The sequence below is a fragment of the Sturnira hondurensis genome, unplaced genomic scaffold (assembly GCF_014824575.4).
Source record: "Sturnira hondurensis isolate 20B ecotype Veracruz unplaced genomic scaffold, ASM1482457v3 Scaffold0020884, whole genome shotgun sequence".
NCBI classification, from domain to species: domain Eukaryota; kingdom Metazoa; phylum Chordata; class Mammalia; order Chiroptera; family Phyllostomidae; genus Sturnira; species Sturnira hondurensis.
Genome location: NW_028093515.1, coordinates 872,167 through 892,865, shown reverse-complemented (window position 1 = coordinate 892,865; position 20,699 = coordinate 872,167). Strand labels below are relative to the sequence as shown.

The 20,699-nt window shown below is 53.0% G+C and overlaps 1 protein-coding gene across 6 annotated transcripts in view; it reads left to right on the top strand.

The window, feature by feature from the left end:
* The window catches only part of SIPA1L3 (signal induced proliferation associated 1 like 3), a 243,151-nt gene that overhangs the window by 165,324 nt on the left and 57,128 nt on the right, over window positions 1-20,699 (top strand). For all 6 annotated transcript variants that reach the window (XR_005064251.1, XM_037030768.1, XM_037030767.1 and 3 more), the window contains 4 exons: window positions 4,635-5,211; window positions 12,756-13,030; window positions 19,387-19,638; window positions 20,310-20,447. Coding sequence is in view for 5 of the 6 variants with exons in the window: in XM_037030768.1 (XP_036886663.1) it covers window positions 4,635-5,211; window positions 12,756-13,030; window positions 19,387-19,638; window positions 20,310-20,447 (1,242 nt within the window). In the remaining variant the exon portion in view is untranslated. The remainder of the gene's footprint in view (window positions 1-4,634; window positions 5,212-12,755; window positions 13,031-19,386; window positions 19,639-20,309; window positions 20,448-20,699) is intronic.

The following is a 20,699-nucleotide window of genomic DNA, read 5'->3' as shown; positions in this document are numbered from 1 at the left end:
CCACCCAGGGGACTGCCCCACCGCACCCCCTGCACACTCGGGAAATCCAAAAAGCTATTTCCAGCATCCAGGCAGCATGTGGAGAGAGGCAGGGCGCAGGCAGCCGGCCCAGGTGGGCTGCCTCCTGTGTTTTGTGTCTGTGCTTTCGTAGGGGAACTCTGTCCACACACTCCCACACCTGAGAAGATATTCTCAACCACAGAGGGGCATGGCACCCCAGGTTTGATAAGAAAGCCATCTGGGGTGTGTATTTTCCAGGAATATTTTGGTTGCAAGTAACAGAAAACCCACCTCGATCTGGCTTAAGACAAAAAGGCAGTTAAACACCCTGGCTCTCAGGAATGACACGTTCAGGACTACTTGGATCTCTCCACTTGCCTGTACATCGCTCCATGTGCTGCCAGCTCTGAGCGTCACGTCCTCCATCTGCAAACCCAGCAGAAGAAGAGCTTGCCTTTTCCCAGGAAGAGAAGGTCTAGAATTGAGGCTTATTCCACATGTCTGAGGGTCAGGGGTCCACCCAAGAGGAAAACCACTGGCCATACCTGGGCAGCAGGTGTGTGGACTGAAAGACGCACAGGAGTAATGTCTCAAGGGGAAATGAGATGGAGGAATGAGGCAGGGCAGGCAGGGACCCCTCAGGGGGTGCTGCTTGAGCGTTCTGGTTTGAAGATGAACAACTGACAGAGGCCTAAACCCACTCCGTGTCTTCCCCAGGCACACCAGCTGTCACCCCGTCCCCCAAAGGCCAGTGGACAGCTGTCTGGGTGTGGGGTGGGGTTGGAGCTGTGGTTGTTGAAAGTTCAGGCCCAGGTTGAGGTCAGCGCTTGACCCTGGAGCAGTACTGCAGATGCTGAGGAAGGGGCTAGGATGTGTCATTTTTTTGTCTTTTGAAAACAGTTTGAAATTCAAAAAATACAAAAGGTAAAATTAAAAAGTAAAGAAAGATCTAGCTCTCCCACCTCTAACCCCAAACAACCCAGTGGCCTTTACAGAAGGCAACTCCTGGTACCAGTTTGTTATGCATTTTAATATCTGTGCACATACGGGCAAGTACAAGTATTCCCTCTCCACCTTTTTCATTCAGATGGCGGCGTATCACACACAACCCACATCTTGGACTTCTCACCCAGCCCTTGGGACCTTTCCAAACGAGCTCGTAAAGTGCTCTGTAACCCGCCATCCCGTGGGTGCCTGAGGCTCTTCCACCACCGCTGTCCAGGGTCATCTGGGTTTCCTGTCCCTTACTATTGCCGTCCGTCCTGCAGTGAATAACCTGTTTATACTCTAATTGAACATGTGTCCAAGCTTACAGCTGGGTAAATTCCTGAAATGGAGTGATGGGGTCAGAGGACCCGTGCGTAGGCGCACTGGCATCCTTGGTGGAATTGCCAGTCTACCCGTTCCCTCTCAGAGGGCATGTGAGAGAAGGAAGGGGGTACCAGTGTGCAGCACCTGCTGACCAGGACCACCCTGCTGCACGTGCTGCGGGGCCTCCATGCAGCGCAGGCCCAGGCCTGAGCCCCTCCCACCCCCGCCACCCCTCGCCCATTTCTCAGGGCATTCAGCAGCAGCAGCAGCAAGTGCCTACGCCTTGTGGCTTGAGGTCACTCAGATGGTGTCCCATGTTCCTCGGCAGCTGAAAGGTAGCTCTGGTGAGGGGAGGTGGAGCTGTGTGTGCATGGGTGTGCACACACGCTAGGCGGAGGAAGCAGCCCTCTCGTTGCACATCAGAGGCGGGGGCTGAGCTGGGTTGGGTGGACCCTTCTTCTCTTCCTCCCCACAGCCCCCTGAGAAGTACAGAAAACAATGTAACAGATGCCCATGTGTCTACCACCAGATTGGGCAGATGTTAACATTTTGCCATGTTTGCTTCAGCTCTCTTTTCTTTATTTTTAAAGAAAAAAATGTTCAAGATACAACTAAAGCTGCACCCTCCCCTTCTTTTTACCTCTTTCCCCTCTGGCAGCTCCCCTCTGGACAGACCTTACCCTGCCCCCACCATGTCCTGGACACGTTCTGTCACAGTGCGCATCACGCTGTAGAGGTGACTTAGCGATGTGGCTCTCGCCTCCCTGGAAGGCAACCCCGTGTTGTAATCACCCTCACGTGTCTACAGTGGCACAGTGCTTGCTGTATAGTGGGTCTTCGAGGCGTTTTTGCTGGCCAGACAGATGCCTGGCCCAGACGCTGTGGACACTGAGAAAGCAGTTGTTGAATAACCATGAATCCTCTAGAAATACTTAATGAGCCACAGTGAGTAGGTGACCTGGTGTCCAGGTGGTCACACCTGCTTGTGCACTGAGTGGCTGTTCTTTCCCACTCAAGTGTGCTATTTCCGCACGGCGCACCAGCATGCCTGCAGCCTGTGGGCTGCGAAAACCCAGTCCCTCCTGCTGGGCAAGTGAGGGCCCAGCTGTTCTGATTGTCCAGAAGCCTTCAGCAGCTTAGTTTCGTGATTCTTAAAATCATGAACCAGGACCATGGGAAAAGCCAAAATCTGTCACTGTGAGCACCCCAGTACTGAATGGAAAAGTTGCAAAGCTGTTCACGTCTGTAAAGCCCAGTCTGAGCGTATGGGTAATTAGAGTGCTGTTGAACTGGTGACGTCATCTCCTCCATCCTTCTGCCTGGGGACGAGGACACGCCTACCAGGTTTCCCACAGAAGAAAATCCGTGTGGTCTCCGAAGAACTTCTCCACTGGGAAATACCTTTTGCTGTCAAACCTACTCACACTGTACATTGGTAGAAATCTGTTTCTTCTTTGTCTTTCCAAGATTAAATTCTTAATTTACTTTCAATTTAAATCTTTACATTACTTTACTCACTACTGAGCACCTGGGCTGGTGCTGGGGCACCAGCTAAGCCCAGGGTGCAGCCTGCCCACGTGGCCCTCCTGGACGTGGAGCAGGGTCGCTGGACAGACTGTCCCCCAGTCACATGGCCAGGCCCAGGATTGAGGTGCGGGGTAAGGGGTCTGCCTGATCGCAGGCATCAGGCAGGAGCCCCCTCGGCCATCTGTGCGGGCTGTGGTTCCTTCCAGTCCTTGCTTCGTGGGGCAGCCGCAGTGACCCTTGCAGATTTTCAGTCTGGTTGCCCCTCTTGGCTGGCGCCTGTAACAGGGACCCAGCAAGAAACAGATATGCCCCTCGGGGTTTTAACTGAAGGGACTGATGAACTGACTGCTAACAGCGTGGCTCGGTCCAGGGAACACGTACAGGAAAGTGAGGTGTCCAGGGACCAGAAGAAGCAGGGAGTCGTTGCCCCACCCCCTCAGCTTAACAAGGTCCCAGGGAGATGGGAGAGGTTTCTGGAAGCTAGGAAAAGCTATGGCTCTGGGAGAGCGGCCACTAACGGGAGCTGTGGCTTTGAGTAAAGGACCAAGGACTGCAGCCACAGCCACTATCCCAGTCCAGCAGGGAGGCGGTAAAAATAAATACATACCACATCCACGGGGAGGCAGTGAAAAGAAATAAATACCCCCTCTCTCCTCTCACCTTCCCGTCCTCTGCCCGTGCTGCTATTGGCTGCACTCAGCTGGAAGCCAGAGGGCACGGAACACAGGTAAAAGGGACAGTCCAGGGACACCCGCCATCCAGGATGCTGAGCGGGGCAGAGTGGCAGTGACTGGGTCAGGGGACATCGGCAGTGTATAGCCGCCCGGATCGGGAAAGTGTGCCTTCTTCTCAGGATCCGGATGAAAAGTGCTTACACACCGTCAGGGTCCCGCCTGGCCTGGCCCCGGAGGTGACCTTGCCGGAGAGTCTCCTGCTCTTGGCGCTCTGGGCCCTGACTCCTCTCCCTCTTCCAGTGGGCCACCCGCTGAGCCCACTGCCTCCAGCAACCACCCCTTTTGCCTCTTCCTCTGGCTCGTGCTCCTCCTCAGGTCCCCGCTTAATTGTCACGCCTTCAGAGAGGCCCTCCCAGATCCCCCCCTTCCAAATCAGGTCCTTCTGTTGTTCTGTCATACCCCACTCTCTTTTTTTGTCTTTGTGAGTTCATTTGTGGACAAGTTTGTTTAGTATGTCTCTCCTAGAGTAAAGAAAGGCTTAGGAGGGTAGGGGCCACTGTATCCCAATGACCGAAGGGGAGGCTTCCCAGAAACAGTTGTCCAGTGACCGCTGCACTGTCTGGCTTGTCAGGTTGGGGAGAAGGGTTGGGAGTCAAAACCTGAACAAGCCTGACATGGCGTTCATCGAGTGGCAGGAGTACAGGAGGCAAGCCCGGCCTCCCATCCCCTCTTTGCATTCCTTTGCTTGACAGCCATTGGCCAAATCAAGACATGTGACCAGGCCCAGGATCGATGAGTTGGGAATGGACCTCCCCACCAAGGAGTGAATTTTTGTCAAACTATAATGTACCACGTGGTTTATATGTATGTAAGATGGGGATAATTGGACTCAAACAATGCAGGAGAATTATTCTTTGAATAGCAATGGATATTCTAACATCCACTGTGTAGGAAGTGAAAAGGCATGTAAGACTTTCTAAAATTTCCAGTCTAGCCAGCAACTTACTCATTACAGGTAGACTTCCATTTTTAAAAAAGAGAGTTCTGTTTCTGATCGTGTATTTTCTTTCTAAAGGGAATCTCGGGTGCCTTTTACCGTCTAAATGATTTCTTCCTCCTCAGTATGGCCGTGACCCGATCCAAAGACGCTCCGCCTTTTGGCCCCCCCATCCCTAATGGAACCACATTCCGCAAATCTGATGTCTTCAGAGACTTCTTGCTAGCCAAGGTAATCAATGCGGAGAACGCCGCGCACAAGTCCGACAAGTTCCGCACCATGGCCGCCAGGACCCGGCAGGAGTACCTCAAGGACCTGGCTGAAAACTGTGTCTCCAACACACCCATCGATTCCACTGGCAAATTCAACCTCATCTCGCTGACCTCCAAGAGGAAGGAGAAGACCAAAGCCCGGGCGGGCGCTGAGCAGCACAGCTTGGGAGCCATCGCCTGGAGGGTGGCGGCTCAGGACTATGGCCAGGGGGTGGAGACTGACTGCATTTTGGGAGTTTCCAACGAGTTTGTGGTGCTTCTGGACCTGCGCACCAAGGAGGTGGTATTCAACTGCTACTGTGGGGATGTCATTGGCTGGACCCCAGACTCCTCAACACTCAAAATTTTCTATGGGCGTGGGGACCACATCTTCCTCCGGGCCACTGAGGGCTCTGTGGAGGACATCAGAGACATCGTCCAGAGACTGAAGGTAAGGGAAAGAGCTCAGCGAGGGTGCAGCAGTCCGTGGTTTGGCAGAGGCCTTGGGAACCACTGAAAGGCCTCCCCCAGCCCTGTCAGTTAGGCTGGGATCCTAACTGGCCCCAAAGAATCAGAATTGTCACTTACACACCAGGGGTCTAATGGGTCCTGCCTCCTGGGTTTTCTCTGGGGAAGGTTTGAGCCAGGGATCTGAAGCCAACCATGTCATTACCTTGAGAGGACTAAAGGCATATTTACTCACTGTAGAGCTTAATTGAAAATGTAAGTTTTACGTTTACATTAGAAATGTAAGGGTGTTTTGGCTCTGGGCCACGTAGCTCAGTTGGTTAGAGCATCATACTCTTACACCAAGGTTGCAGGTTCGATCCCTGGTCAGGGCACATACAAGAGTCCAGCGATGAATGCACAAATAAGTGGCGCAACAAATTGATGTTTCTCTCTCTAAAATCAGTAAAGAATTTTTAAAAATTCATGTAAGGGTACTTTCTAGAAGGATTAAAATAGACTGAAAGCTTCCAGGCCATTAAAGGACAGGACATACGCAGGGGTGGGGGGAATATAAGAAAACATGATAAAAGAAACAAAACTATATGGTAGGAACAATTCCATATCCATAATCACAATAAATGTGAGCAGTTTAACTTACCCTGTAAGAAGACAAAGATTCACGGTCTGGGTAGAAATTTCACCCTAAACTGGGGGCAGTTCAGGCTGAGACTGTGGCCAGCTTGGTTTTAAATCCAATGACAACTCACTTAGTAATGGCTGCTGGAAGCATGGTGCTCAGAAGTACAGAGGCTGACCCTGGAGTGGTCAGAGAATCGTTCTGATCCTCAGTTGGTTAGGGAATCCTGCTGCTGCACCAAGGTCGTGGGTTTGATTCTTAGTCAGGGCACATAATAAGAAGCAACCAATGAAAGCATAAATAAGTGGGACAGCAAGTCAAAGTTTCTCTCCTCCCTCTTACCTCTCTCAGAAATCAATAATTTTTTAAAGTACTTCCTGATTAAGTTCAGGTTGGATTGGTATAGCCCTGCGCTTGGCTTCCCTCACTCCAAAATTCATGCCCAGATTCAGTGTTTAGATTTTCCAGTGGGATGCAAGGTTCATGAACCAGAGTTCAGTTTTGCTCACTTGCTTATTTTATTTGCGTAGATCAGGGCTGGCACATTGTAGCTGTTCAGTTACTACTGATTAGTTGGTTAGTTGAATGAACTTATTAAACCCTGCCTCTGTGTTAATCATTTTATGTGCATGATTTCACCATCCCCTACCCAACCTGTGGAGTGTAGGTACTGTTCTTATACCCACTTGACAGATGAGGAAATTGAGACTCAGGAAGCTGTAGATACTCACATAAGGTCAGATAGCCAGTAGGTGGCAGATTAGGATCTGAATTGAGGTATTTGACTCCAAAACCAATTTTTGCCCAAACTGCAGACTGGTAGCTCACTGCTTACTCAGAATGTCCATTCAGGTTTCTGTAAGGCCCTGAAATTTAATGTGTTCAAGAGCAAACTCCTGCTTTTCCTCCCCCTACCTCCCAGAGTTTTCCTGTCTCAGTGAAGGAGACGTCTGGCACCCCCTCTGTCAAGGTCAGAAGCCTTGGCATCAGCCTCACCCGTCTCTCTGTCACACCCACATCCCGTCTCAGCTCCATGTCCAACAGGCAGCTTCCACCTCGGCCTCTCCTCAACTGTCCAGTGGCCTCCTCGCTGGTCTCCCTTTGCCTCTACCCTTGCTGCCCTGTGGTGGGTTCTCAGCATGGTGGTCAGAAGGAACCAATCACATCACTGCTTTGCTTAAAACCCTCAGCTTGGGCCTGTGAACCACACTTTCGCGGTTCGATTCCCAGTCAGGGCACATGCCTGGGTTGCAGACCAGTTCCCAGCAGGGTCTCACAAGAGGCAACCATACATTGATGTTTCTCTCCTTCTCTCCTTCCCTTCCCCTCTAAAGATAAATAAATAAAATCTTTAAAAAAAATAAAAATTAAATTAAAATAAAACCCTCAGCTCACTCTAGATGAAGACAGTCGTCATGGTGGTCCATGAGGTCCTGCACAGTATGGCTCCCTGTCCCTGCCTCTGTCCCAGGCACACAGGGTTTTGATGTTTCCCAGCGTGTGAGGCAGGCCTCCTGCCCCAGGGCCTTTGCATCACCTGTGCCCTCTCACTGGAACGCCTTTCCTGATCTGCACGTGGCTGGCTCACTCCCCATCTTCCTGCGGGCCTTTGGTCAGATGTCACCTTGTTGGTGAGGCGTTGCTAAACTCCAAACCCCCTCCACCCCGCTGTCCCCGCTCTAATTTCCCCATAACTTACCACCATCTGAAGTGTGTTTGTGTTTATGTTGTTCACCGCTTTGTCCTCAGAATCTGGTATGCAGCAGACACTCAGGGAGGTTGTACTGAATGCATGCCACCCTATAGTAGCAGCAAACGCAAACATTCATGGGGGGGCTAACTGCATCAGACCTTGCTCAGCGCCTTGCAGAACTTGACATTTCTTCTCAAAGAAACCCAGCGAAAGCGGTCCCAGGCTGGTGTGGCTCCATTGGTTGGAGCATCATCCTGTAAACCAAAAGGTCACGGGTCTGATTCCCAGTCAGGGCACGTATCTATGTTGCAGATGTGGTCTGCAGTTGGAGCATGTGCAAGACATGACCAATCACTGTTTCCCTTTCACATTGATGTTCTCGCCCTCCCTCCCTTAAGAAAGCTCTCTTAAATCAATAAACATGTCCTCGGGTGAGGATTTTAAAAAACAACAGTGAAGGAGATACCATTATTATCCTCACTTCACACACAAGGAAACAGGATCAGAGAGGTGTAGCCCCTTGCCCAGATGCTGAACGAGTTAAGTGCCTGGGTTCTTCAACACGAGGGTGCCCTTCCCCCCAAATCCGGACAGCAGGTTGCGCTTCTTGAGCAGCGACCATGTCAGCACTGCCAGATTACACACGCACACCCTCTTTGTGCCCCTCCGTCCCACGCCCACCCCCGTGCCTGCTGTGGGTGCGGTGTTTCTGGAGCACATCTCCACAGCCCCCATCACCATCTCAGTGCCCTGGAGCCCACAGAGTAGCCGGGCAGACAGGAAGTGGTGACATAAACCATCTTTCGTGAAGGGCAGGTCCATCTTAAATGACTCATGACAGCAAGTCTCTTCGTGAAGCCCTTCGGGGTGAGGAGTCCACACCCTTTCCCGGCCGGGGCAGGATTCAGACATCTTCTTTCGTTAAGTCAACGGGTTTTATTATGTGCCTGGCCCTGGCCCAGGCAGTACCGGGACACTGCAGTGACCTTGATGGGTCTAGACCAGCCCTCCTGGGGCTCCCGCCTGAGACAGATATTGAATGAGAATTACAAGGGCCAGGAGAATAAAAGGGAGAGTGTTGAGGATGCTGAGGGAAACTGTCATGGGGGGGCAGTCTCAGCCCTAAGTGTGGATACAGCCCCCAGGTACATTCAGTTATGTAGGTACCAAAGCTTAGCCTTCAGAGGAGTTCATGAATCTCTCTCGGGCTTCTCTTTTTGTTGGTTGGTTGGTTGGTTTGTTTAGTGGAATTTTTTTCTCTTTCTTTTTCTTTTATTGTTGTTCAGTGACAGTTGTCCTGCCTTTTTCCCCTTTGCTCTCCCCTGTCCTGTCCCCCCACCCCCCACATTCCCACAATCAATCTTCCCCTCATTATCCATGCCCATGAGTCCTCAATTTGTGTTCCTTGACTCGCCCCTTCCTCTTTGCCCCCCCCCCATTACTCCCCTCTCCCCTCCCCTCTGGTCACTCTGTTTGTTCTTTATTTCCATGTCTCTGGTTCTATTTTGCTCATTTGTTTGTTTTGTTGATTAGGTTCCACTAATAGGTGAGATGATATGGTATTTGTCTTTTACCACCTGGCTTATTTCACTTAGCATAACGCTCTCCAGTTCCATCCTTGCTGTCACAAAGGGTAGGAGCTCCTTTTTCCTTTCTGCTATGTAGTATTTTGATCCACTCATTTGATCCACACAGTTTTTTGATCCACTCATTTACTGATGGGCACTTAGGCCATTTCAGCACTTGGCCATTGTAAATAACGCTGCTATGAACACTGGGGTGCATAGGTTCTTTTGAATTGGTGTTTCGGGGTTCGTAGGGTAAAACCCCAGCAGAGGGATTGCTGGGTCAAAAGGCAGTTCCATCTTTAGTTTTCTGAGGAAATTCCACACTGTTTCCCACAGTGGCTACACCAGTCTGCAGTCCCACCAACAGTGCACCAGGGTTCCCTTTTCTCCACAACCTCATCAGCACTTATTGTTTGTTGATTTATTGATGATAGCCATTCTGACCAGTGTGACATGGTATCTCATTGTGGTTTTAATTTGCATTTCTCAGATGGCTAGTGATGCTGAGCATCTTTTCATGATCTCTCCAGCTTCTCTTAAAAAACTGGGCTTGCATTGGCACAGGGCAATGGTTAGCTGAAGCAGGTGGTGGGCATCCCCTTTAGACGGGATAGGAGCATGCCATTTGGTCATGGTTCTGCCAGCCTTCCTCTCACATAGATTACCCACCAAGCACCCCAGCTTGTGAGCCTGGCTGCCAGGGATGGTGGGCTGCTCCGTGATGAAGTAGTTTTTATTCTGAGACCAGAGCAATAAGTAAGAATCATCGTGGTGAAGAATGAGGGGTAAAGAAACAGAAGAGAGAGACTGGCAGGGGGAGCAGCAGGGAACACGGCACAGCGGCTGAAAGCCTCGGGGAGCTGCCGTCACCTCAGTTTCTGCCCCTGTGAAATAAGCAAATTATTTGTACCTACCTCATAAGTGAGATACTGGTGAAATCGGGCATATAATGGGCTTCCTCGGTGCCTGGCACACGAAGATCAGTCCGCAGGAAAATGAGCTTCCAAAGGGGGGGCCTGCGGCAGTGTGGCTGAGTAACATGGCAGAGGTTTCTTCCAACTGTGCCGTGTGTTTGGTCTCATACAGTGTCCCCTCTGCCATGCGGCCGTTCTGGAACCTCATAAAGTTCAGGAATGGATCTCTCTCTTTCGCATGTTTCTTTCTTTGGATTGTCGTAAAAGCAAAGGGGACAGGCACAGCAATTTCGGGAAACAGACAGCTGCCTAACCAGCTCCTGTCCAAAATGACCGGAAGCAGCTGGGGTGGGTAGTTGCAGACCGAGCCATCAGGAGCTAAGCTAAGGTGGGAGTTCATTACTCTGTGGTTACTGCTCAGGCTGGGCTGGGCTGGCAGGGACAGCCCAGGGACTCGTGTCCCTTCCTTCCCATGGCTCCTCCTTTCCCTTCAGTGGCATACTTTTTTCATGGTCACAGCAAAATCACTCCGTATCCACATTCCTCTCAGCTGGAGACAGTGTGAGCATGGAGGCCAAGCAATTTTATTTTTAAGAATGCAAATAAACGTTCCATTACTTTGACTCATATCCTGTTGGCCCGAACCAAGTCACATTTCCACACCCAGATGTGGGGAAAGCTGAGAAATGTGGTCCCCAGCTAGGTGGCCCTGTGCCCATCCAAACTCTGACCTACAGTGGGAGGTCTTATTACTAGAAGGAAGAAGGGGAGAACGGGGTCTGAGGAGGCACCTAGCAGCCCTGCAGCTACCGCGTCCGAGCTGCCTGGGCCTCTGCAGAAGGCTGGGCCCTCCCCAGGGCTCCCGGGGCGGCCTGATCAGTCACGGGCACAGGCGCGGACACACAAACTTGTCTGTGCGACCCACAGCCGAGTTCTCTGGACACAACGGGGACGGCTTCATGGGGAAGAATCTCGTCTCCCAGAGCAGAACTAACAGGCTAGGGTAAATCTAGTCATACTTTCTCTCTCGAGGCACGAGATAGTTTTTTAAACTTTTTGATTGTGGACAATCCCAACACCCAAAGAGGTAGAGAGACCTCCATGACGAGCCCCCAGCCCCATCACCAGCTCCCTCAGCCATCAGCCGCGCCGCCCTGTGTCTGCTCTCCCGCTTCCACATTCTGCCAGTTCATCTGCAGGCATCTCGGTGATTGTTTCTCCGACAGCCGGACCCCTCAAGTTTTGTCCGTTGTAGAAAATTCAGTCGTTTCTTACTGTTATGTAAACGGGTTGGGCTATGAAATCAACTATGGGGTTTCAATCAGCAATTTCCAAGGACAGGATAGGAAGGAATAGAAAGTGTCCGAGTACATCTCAGGGCGTAAGGATATTCCGTGTTCCGCGGCGTTCCCATCTTAGACGTTCGCCTGCTTCCCGAACTGTCCAAATCAGGAACTGAACAGATGTGGTTACCTTTTCAGGTAAGTCCATTCCCATTCAAACTCTCGTTTCTTGCTTCCCACAGTCACACGTGTGATCAGTTTGGACTGCAAGGACGGTTTTTGTGTGTGTGGAGGTGTGTGTACATGTGTGAGCGCCTAGTGTGGCTTGTGGCATAAAATTCTCTCTTGCTGTGAGTAGTGGTCAGAAAAGCGCGAAACCACCACCTTAACAGGCACACGAAACAGCGCAGGTTCTAGCCAGGGCTTGGCTTCCCCCAGAACTTTGAGCCGTCACACGCTCTCTTTCCTTGGTGCAGTTGGAGCGGAGGTGGACAGAGCTCGGTGGAGCTTGCCTAGTAGGCATAGCTTGTTGGGCTCATGTTTTTATCCCGAGAAGAGGATGGAATCGCTGAGGACGTGCTGGAGGAGGGGGTTTCTGTTCGGTGGGTCTTCGCATCTGTGCTAATACATTATCATGGTGGAAATCTCACACAAATGAAGTGGGGTGGAGGCGAGGACCCACGTGATCTGGTGAGCTTCAGGTTGAGGGACAGTCTGATGAGGGGATTGGAAAAGGGCTTGTTCCCCTAAGATGATGTCATGAAGTAAAGAATAGGGCACGATCGCCACCCCCCTCCCAACCTAGAGAAAATCCCAGGATCTCTGGTGTGTTGCTTCTCCGACTGACTTTGGTTAGAATCCTTTTATCAGCGAGGATTCGATATTCATGGCTTAAAATAACAAAAGTTCCTGTCTTACCCTCTTCAGTTCAGCTGGGATCTCTTCTCCACGTGGTTCTAACTCTGGGACCCCAGCTGACCGAACAGCCACTCTCCAGAGTAATCCTGGTGGCTGTGACAGAGGGGAAAGGCCAGCAGAGGACCTTGCACTGGCAGTGAAGTGCCCCAGACTAGGTGACATGCCAGTTCCATTCACAGCACACTGGCCAATAAAGTCCCGGCATCCACCCACCACAAGGAGGCCAAGAAGTGCCACCTGGCCGTACTGAGAAAGGAGCGGGGCAGGGGGTCGAAGAACACAGCTTGGCTGGTAACTGCTGCCTCTCTGTGAGATAATAAGCCATATACTTACGTATCCACATTTCCTCTCCAGAAAGTCAGGAGCCCAGGCTGGGACCTAGTGGGTGTTTGTGTTCCCGCACCCTGGCGTCACCTGGGAGGATAGGCGATCAGCTGGGTCTTGGCCTCAAAGGGAGGGGTCTCACCAGCAGTCTTCCGCAAGAGCTAACCCCAAACAGCCTCTGAGGCTACATTCCACCTGTCGCCTGCAGGTGATGACCAACGGCTGGGAGACAGTGGACATGACCCTGCGGCGGAATGGGCTCGGGCAGCTGGGCTTCCACGTGAAGTATGACGGGACTGTGGCAGAGGTGGAAGAGTATGGGTTTGCCTGGCAGGCCGGCCTCCGGCAAGGCAGCCGTCTGGTAGAGATCTGCAAGGTGGCCGTGGTCACTCTGACCCACGACCAGATGATTGACCTGCTGCGCACCTCCGTCACCGTCAAGGTGGTCATCATCCCGCCCTTCGACGACGGCACACCCCGGAGGTAAGGGCATTCACCCTGTGGGACAGCAGGTGGGCACAGCTCGGCAGCTCCCAGAGTGCTGACACAAGGTCTCCCCAGGGCTGTCACTTAAGGCCCTTTGTCATTCAGAAGAGTGACAGTGGAGGGGGAGTCAGCATCCTCCACGCAGGTCCTGTGCGTGAGTTACGGCGTAAGCACCCCATGCACGTGTTATGCCATTTCATCCCCACAACAGGCCGGTGAGGCCGACACCCCAGCAGTCCCGTTTTCAGTACTCTGCGTGCAGTACTGAAAGTGACTTGCCCCGAGGCACTCTGCACTTCACGGATTTGTTCTGCACGCATTTATTGAGACCCTACTGTATGCAAGCCCCCATCGAAGTACTTCGGATAGAGCCGTGCACAGAATGCAGTGCCCGTTCCCTTGGCGTCTGGGTCCTAGAGGGAAAGGCAGGCGGTAACTAAGTAGGCAGGCAGTGTCAGGTGGGGCAGCGATGAGCTCTAAGGAGGGAATTAAAGTGGATCTGCACTGAGGCAGGAGAGCTGCAGACACGGTGGGCAGAGAAGGCCCCTGGGCAAGGGTGGTCGTCTGGTTTTCTGAACCGGCTGGTCCCAGGAGGGGACAAAGTGCAAGTGTGCGGGATGTTCCGACAGCACTGGGGGGCCAGAGTGGCTGGAGCACTGTGAGCAGGGGCGGGAAAGGGACAGAGAGGGGACTGGGGTGGGAGGGGCAGATGGACAGGGGCTCTCTGGGCACGGTGGCAAGCGTGGCGGTATTCAGTAGGAAGCCGGTGCAGCAGGGTTGGTTGGTTTTCATTCTGGGTTTTTTTTGTTTTTTTAGTGGGATTTTTGAAACATATTAAAGTGTACTGAGCCTGCTGTTTCAGCGTTTACCGGCATATGGCCAGGGTTTGGGGTGTTTGTTTTGTTTTTTAATCTCCAGTGTCCCCACCTTGGACTATTGGAGGCAATCCCAGTTCTTGGATTGTATTTCTGCCCAATCAGGACCTTTAAAAATTACTGCTACACTTAAAAATTTTAACAGTCAGTGTCAACTACACAATCTGTCTTTAACTTTCTATCATGTTGGAGAGATACTTTATAAAAATCAGTCGTTTTGTTAATCAGGCTTCTCCTGTTGCCTTGGGTTGATGTGTCTCTTCACGCTCTTTTAATCTGTAAGTTCTCCTCTCACTGTTTTGTTGCAGTGCGTCTGGGGAAGAAACAGGCCCTGTTCCAGGAGTCCCCCACTTCCTGGACCTGGCCACGCGCATTCCCCGGTGTCCTCCAACCCGTCCCTCCAGCATTTGTGTTTCCCATAAACGGGGTTCAGATTCGACCAGATTCTATTGCCGTTGGCTCTGGTAACAACACTTCCCAGCATGCGTCCATTGGGAAGCCACGTGGGTGCGCTGTCCCTCTGAGTGGTACAAAGGGACCAGAGGGCTCAGCAGCCAGCAGCCTGACCTGCTACCACACACTCCCCCTCTGCTCCCAGCAGCCATTGCGGTCGTCACCTGGCTTCACTGTTTCATGAGAGTTGCGATGTGCCTGATACTGTCATTTCTTCTGTTTATTGACTGTGATGCTCCTAAAAGAACTCATCTTCAGTAACTATATGGTTATTCTGAGGTTTAATTTATACAAGGAAGACAGAATAAGTTTGATTTTTAGAATAGAATTGGTACCCTCGCCACCTCCAAAAGCAGAGGGAGAATCACTGCATTCCAGGCGCTGGAAATGCCGTGCAGAGGACAGTCCAGGCCTTGGCCCCTGGGGGACTAAGAGAGCCAGAGAGCAGGAGACAGACCAACACGTGAGCAAATAAGATGATTTCATACAGGAAGAGGAGGCGCCGCTGAGCGGGGTGGGAAGGTGGGCTCTGCGGTGAGATTACCTAGGTTTGACTCCCAGCTCCTCCCTTGCTAGCTGTAACCCGCGGCAAGCAGCCTCACCTTGCTGTGCCGCCCTTTCTTCACTTGTGAATGGGGATAATGGTCCTTTCCCCAAAGGGTGGTTGTAAGGCTGGAGGAAGTAAGACTCATAAAGCAGGTGAAACAGTGCTTGGCCCGTAGGAAGCCCTCTGGAAACTCGCTGTGAGATAGTGGGTGCGCGGAAATAAAGGGCATGACCTGACACTGGACAAGATGGTCAGGAAGGTGACGAGGGGCCAAGAGAAGGGTCTCGCAGGGAGGGAGTTAGCCATCACAAAGGTGAGAACGAAGGCCCTCGGCTTGTTGACAGATTAGAGGGCGGTGTGGCCGGAGCAGAGGAAGGCCTGAGATGAGGGGACACGAGAGCTTATGCACATGGACTCCCAGGGCGGGTGGGGCTCCCCACCTTACAGGTAAGAAAACTGAGCCCCAGAGTGGACCAGTCACTTGGTACCAACTTGTACCGCAAAAATCAGTCCACGTCTCCCAGCCCCATACCTTCTGCTGCCTCTACAAGCTGTTGAAAGCTCTCCACGTTCAGGTTTTGGTTGCTCCGTCCCCACCTTCCTGAGTCCTGCTTGCTCTGAACTTGGTGGGGAGCAGTTCTGGGCATGCCTACACCCTGCAGCCAAGGGTTTCACCACCCACACCCACACCCACGCCCTGGTCCCTGAGCCTGGGAGCTCCAGTCAGGCTCCAGGCGTCCTCTTCTCCCGATCCTCCTCTGGGGCCTCCTCCACCTCTGCACGGAGCCAAGGCCCAGCCACCCCTGCTCCACGCTCTGCAGGGGCAAATCAAGCCGAGGTAATCGCACAGGCCAGCTCCCAAAGACCCCCTCTCTCCTCCGCACACATGCTCATCCCCACGAGTGTGCTTGAGATAAGCCAGCTCCCCTGTCGGATGACTCTCCAAAGCTCAGGGAGTACAAGAGGCCGTGAGGGCATCCCTCACCTTCGGTAGGGCCCAGCTAAAGTGGAGGTAGAAGTCTGCAGGCTCCCTTCCCTGGCGTTGGGGAGACAGGCCAGGGAGGGCGTGACCAGACAGACGAGTTCTGCTCCCTGGCCTATCTAGGGCAGAACTGCCATCCTGCTCCCTTCGCAAGGTGGCTGTGACACAGGATCTCCTGTTTGCAGAGGCAGGTGTGAATTGGGATTTGCGTGGGTTTTGCTCTTCTTCAAATGCAGGGGTGTCTGACTGGCCTCATTTGAAGAGCTGATAACCCATCTCTGGGGTCCCTTCAGCCTCCTGATGCAGCCCTGGCCTCTTGCGCGAATGTCATGATGAGCCTTGGGTGGAGATGGGCCAGGCTGTACAGGGTGTGTGTCCAGGCCCCAAGCTTCTGAGGCACTGGTTAGAGTAAGTGGGTCATCCTCACACCCCTAGGCCACAAGCTGGGTTCTTGAACGGGCGCTGCTGGGCCATAGCTGGGCTGGGCCGGGCCAGGTAGCCAAGAGGACTCCCAGAGCCTCTGATTAAATGTGTTATTTTGACCTGGGAGGCTGACACGGGCTCTGGAGGAATGTTCTCATCTCCTGGTCTCTGTTGCTTTGCTGCCTGTTGGGGAAGATGATCTGAGAGACTTCTGTCCCCTGCAGCTGGACTCAAGTCCTCAGGGGAGGCAGGGAGTTGGAAAGCCCTCCCTGAGAAGGGAAATCAAGTCTGCGGAAGTGGGTGAGTAGGAAAGGTGAGGAGTCCCCATGGCCCCCAAGGCCAAGGAGGCAGGGAGGGGAAGGGGTCTGCAAGCCCAGGGACGTCCTCCCTCAGGTGACTCCCCCGGGTGGCTGAGAGGCTGGGAAGGAATACTTAGTGCAGTGCTGGTGGTCGAGCAAGAGCCTAAAAGCTACCTGAGTGTCCAGCCGTAGGCGTCTGGCTGGGTAAACCCCAGGTCCTTCATGTGATGGGATAGTAACTGACTGTGTAGGGTGGGGTGAATCTGTTCGTGCCGAGAGGGCCTGGTTAGAGGTAGTGGTAATTGTAGGGAGCAGGGCGGTGCCTGGGGTTAAGTAAGTGTGCTGTTCTTTGTATTTCCATTTTAAACATTCGCCCGTCTGCACAGGGTATTTCTGAAAAAATGTGTAAGACGTGGGAAGCCAGCTGTTTCTGGTAGGTGAAGCTGGAGGATGGGCTAGGAAAGCCCCTTTATACCACTTTAAGCAGTTCAAAACCTAAATCTGAAAAGTGGGGATTTTGAACTTTATTATCCCTAGCAGATAGGTAAAATGCAGATTACTGGGCCCACCTCAAGGAAGATTCTGTTTCAGATGAGCTGGTGTGGGGTATAGGCACCTACATTCCTTTCCTACGTTCTCAGGGTGATTTAGATGCTGGTGGTTCTCAGACGGCTGGGGAGGCCTCTGCGCCACAGCCCCCGGGTGGGGGTGGTTTTGGACCTCAGAAACCGGAAGAGAGACTTTGGATTCTGAACATGTGGCAAGAGCAGGGAGACGCCCACAGCATCTCCCGGAGAAGGCTGATCAATCAGAAACTGCCGGACAGAAATGCCTGTTTACTAAGCACTTGGTGTGCACCAGACATCCTACTAGTGTTCGTTGAATGCTCACAGCCACCCCATCCTCCAGATGGGAAACTAAGGTTCTCGGAAGGAAATCCCTCACCCAAGGCCACGGAGGCCGCAAGCTGCAGAGCTGGGATCCGAGACAGCCCAGGAGCCCTGTGTGCTGCCTTCGAGATGATTGGATAAGGTTTCCCTCTTTGAGGTCATGCCTGGGGCTCCTGGCCAAAGGTGAAGCTGTTAGCAACAGGGGAGTCGAGGACCCCAAAACTCCCCCCTGGCTCCCAAACCACTGCACCATGGGCCAGTGTGCATGGTGGTTAGCCCTGTAGGCCTTGGAGTCCACTGTCGGTGTTTAAATCCAGTTTCCACCTCTTACTGCCTGTGTGACTTTAGACAGTTTACTTAACTTCTCTGTGCCTCAGTGTACTTCTCTCTAAAGTGTGATGGACTGGTCAGGACTGTGGTTACCAGCAACAGAACCAACTCAAACATGGTAAAGTGAAAAAGGGACTGTACTGGCTCATGCGCTTAACCAGACTAGGAGAGAGGGCGAGACTCAGGCATGGCTCTCGGCAAGCTCTCGGACACCCTCATCAGGAATCAGTCACCTGTCTCCCTTTCTGCATTGCTGTCATTCTCAAGTCATCTCCTATTTTGTGGGGACAAAGATGGTCCCCTCCTCACAGCTCCAGCTTTTGGTCTCCCCAGCTCAGCAGCCCCAGTGATCTTTCCTCCAGTAGTTCCAGACACAGTTCCAGAGTTGGTGCTCACTGTGTCTGATTGGCCCCACGTTGGGGCACATGGCAGTCCTCTGCCAGTCATGTCCAGGAGGAGACAAGTTTCCGACTGGCCAGGCCCAGGTCATCTGCTCAGCCCCACCCAGAACACACTCGGGAACGGGGGTGTGGAAGCTGGGCAGCAGGAGCAGCAGGTGTGTGCTGCCCTGCTCTGCTTCCGCCCAACCTGGGGTGTACATGCGCCCTGTTAGACGTTTTTGTTCTTGTCACTCCTCATCTTAGAGCAGTCCAGCCAGAAGGAGTTGCTGAATGTCAGCTCTGACCTTCATGCTGCCGAAGGCTGCGGCGTGTCTGGCCCAAGTGCCAGAGCACACTCTCAGGTCACCTTCTGTTGGCTCCTTAGTGCCATGTCCTGGGCTCACAGCCCCCAGCCACTATTCCACCAGATCTTTTACCTGGTGGCCCTGAAAGTTCCCTGGACTCCAGGGGACTCAGGAGAGTCGCTGAAGACTGGCTCAGTGGGGGCATGAGAGCCTCCAGGCCAAGTACTCTGAGCACGGCTCCCTCCTTGGGCTCGGGGGCCCCCTTGCTGCCACACTGCAGGCTCAGTGGGGAATGCCAGCCCGGCCTGCCGACCTCACCTGGAGCCAGAACGCTGTGGCGCCTGTACCAGCCTGGTCTGGGGGGAGTCCCAGGCCGTTCCGCATCTATTTCAAGGTTCTGGATTTCATGGCTTTTTTTTTAACCACTCTGCAAAGTAGGTCACCTGCTCCTCTTCCACCTGTCTTTGAGCTTCAAAACAAGGCAGATACTATCCTTTGATCCTCAGGGCATCTGCCTTTCTGGCCCGAGTACTGCTAAGGGGGGGCTGAGCCAGTCTGCTTAGGACACTGCCTGACTTGAGGACGGGGTCAGGGGGAGGAAGAGGAAGGGAAATGAATAGAGAGGGTGAGGAGGACAGAGAAGATGAAGTCAAGTGGCCATGCAAGCAGATCCCCTGTGCTGGGCCCTGTCCTGGTTGAGGACTCAGAGCTGCTGGATTTCAGATCAATTTAAAGGGTATCTACTCAGCCTTTCGAATCGGCCAACACAGTTCAGACGGGGCCAGGAAAACCAACCCACCGGGAGGAGGCAGCAGGCATGTGTGCGGGCAGGCCAGGGCCTTTCTGAGTGACGAAGTTTCTCTTCCTAGGGGATGGCCGGAGACCTATGACATGAATACCTCGGAGCCCAAGCCTGAACCGGACAGCGTGCCCCCCGGAGGCCGGCCCCCCTACCGCAGCAATGCACCCTGGCAGTGGAGTGGGCCCGCCTCCCACAACTCTCTCCCAGCCTCCAAGTGGGCCCCTCCTGCGGCCCCCGGCCACGCCCAGTCGCTGAGCCGGCCCCTGAAGCAGACCCCCATGGTTCCCTTTCGGGAGTCCCAGCCCCTGCACAGCAAGAGGTAAGTATTGGTGAGGGGCGGCACCCCCAGCCCCACCTCCCTCCTGTGCTTTTCTCTCGCCTTCCCTTTTTTCCAGTCTCTTCTCAGTCTTCTTCCTTTCCTTCTTGTCCTATGCTTCCCTCCCTCCCGCCCTCCTTGCCTCCCTTCCCTTCCAGTTTTATTCTGAGACTCTCATGTGAAAGCCTGGTGCTGGGCGCTCTGAGGTGGAAATCCACTGTACCATGTGTGGTTAAAACTATATTTTTTAAAAAAGGTCAGGAGACTGGTAAGCACAAAAATAGGATGTCATGACTTCTTGGGGGAGGCAGGGAAGTAGGAAGTGAAGAAGCCCACAGATGTATAGGTATTGTATACCTTACAATGTATTATGTATTAAGCGGTAAAGAAAAATTACCAAGAAATGAAGGAATCCAACCTTCAGAGGAGCATCTCACCCCAGGACTGGGTGGGAACAACCGCCTGCTCTGGGCAGCCCCTGTCAGGGCCACAGCAGCTGAGGGTCAGGGAGGCCAAAGTGGGAGAGGGGGAGGGGAGGGCCGGGGGTCTCCCCGGCTTCCTGCTGCTCTTTGCTCAGCAGCCCTCCTTCCATCCCCGGAGGAGGAAAGTAGATGAAAGGTCTGCCCCACCTCTGTCCTAGTTCACCACACCTTCCTCTCCCATCTCTGTTCCAGGCCTGTTAGCTTCCCAGAAACCCCTTACACGGCATCACCAGCAGGGGTCGACAAAGCCCCTCCCTACCGACAGCCTTCTGGGAGCTTCTCCACTCCCGGCTCAGCCACCTACGCAAGATACAAGCCGTCCCCAGAAAGGTCAGAATCTCTTCACTATTTCCAAATTAAGGAATCTGGTGAAAGCTGGGATCTCTCTTTCCTAGGAAATGCACAGACCCTATCAGTTTATTGTCGTTTTATGGGGTTTCTGGCTCCCTGCAGAGGGAGGACCTCCGGGAGGACTGGCTGTGTCTGGTAAGACTTAGGGCCAAGGGAGCCTGAGCAGGACTTGCGTTGGCTGATCCTGCAGCAGAGTTTTGACTGCCACTCTCTTGACATTCGTATAACTTG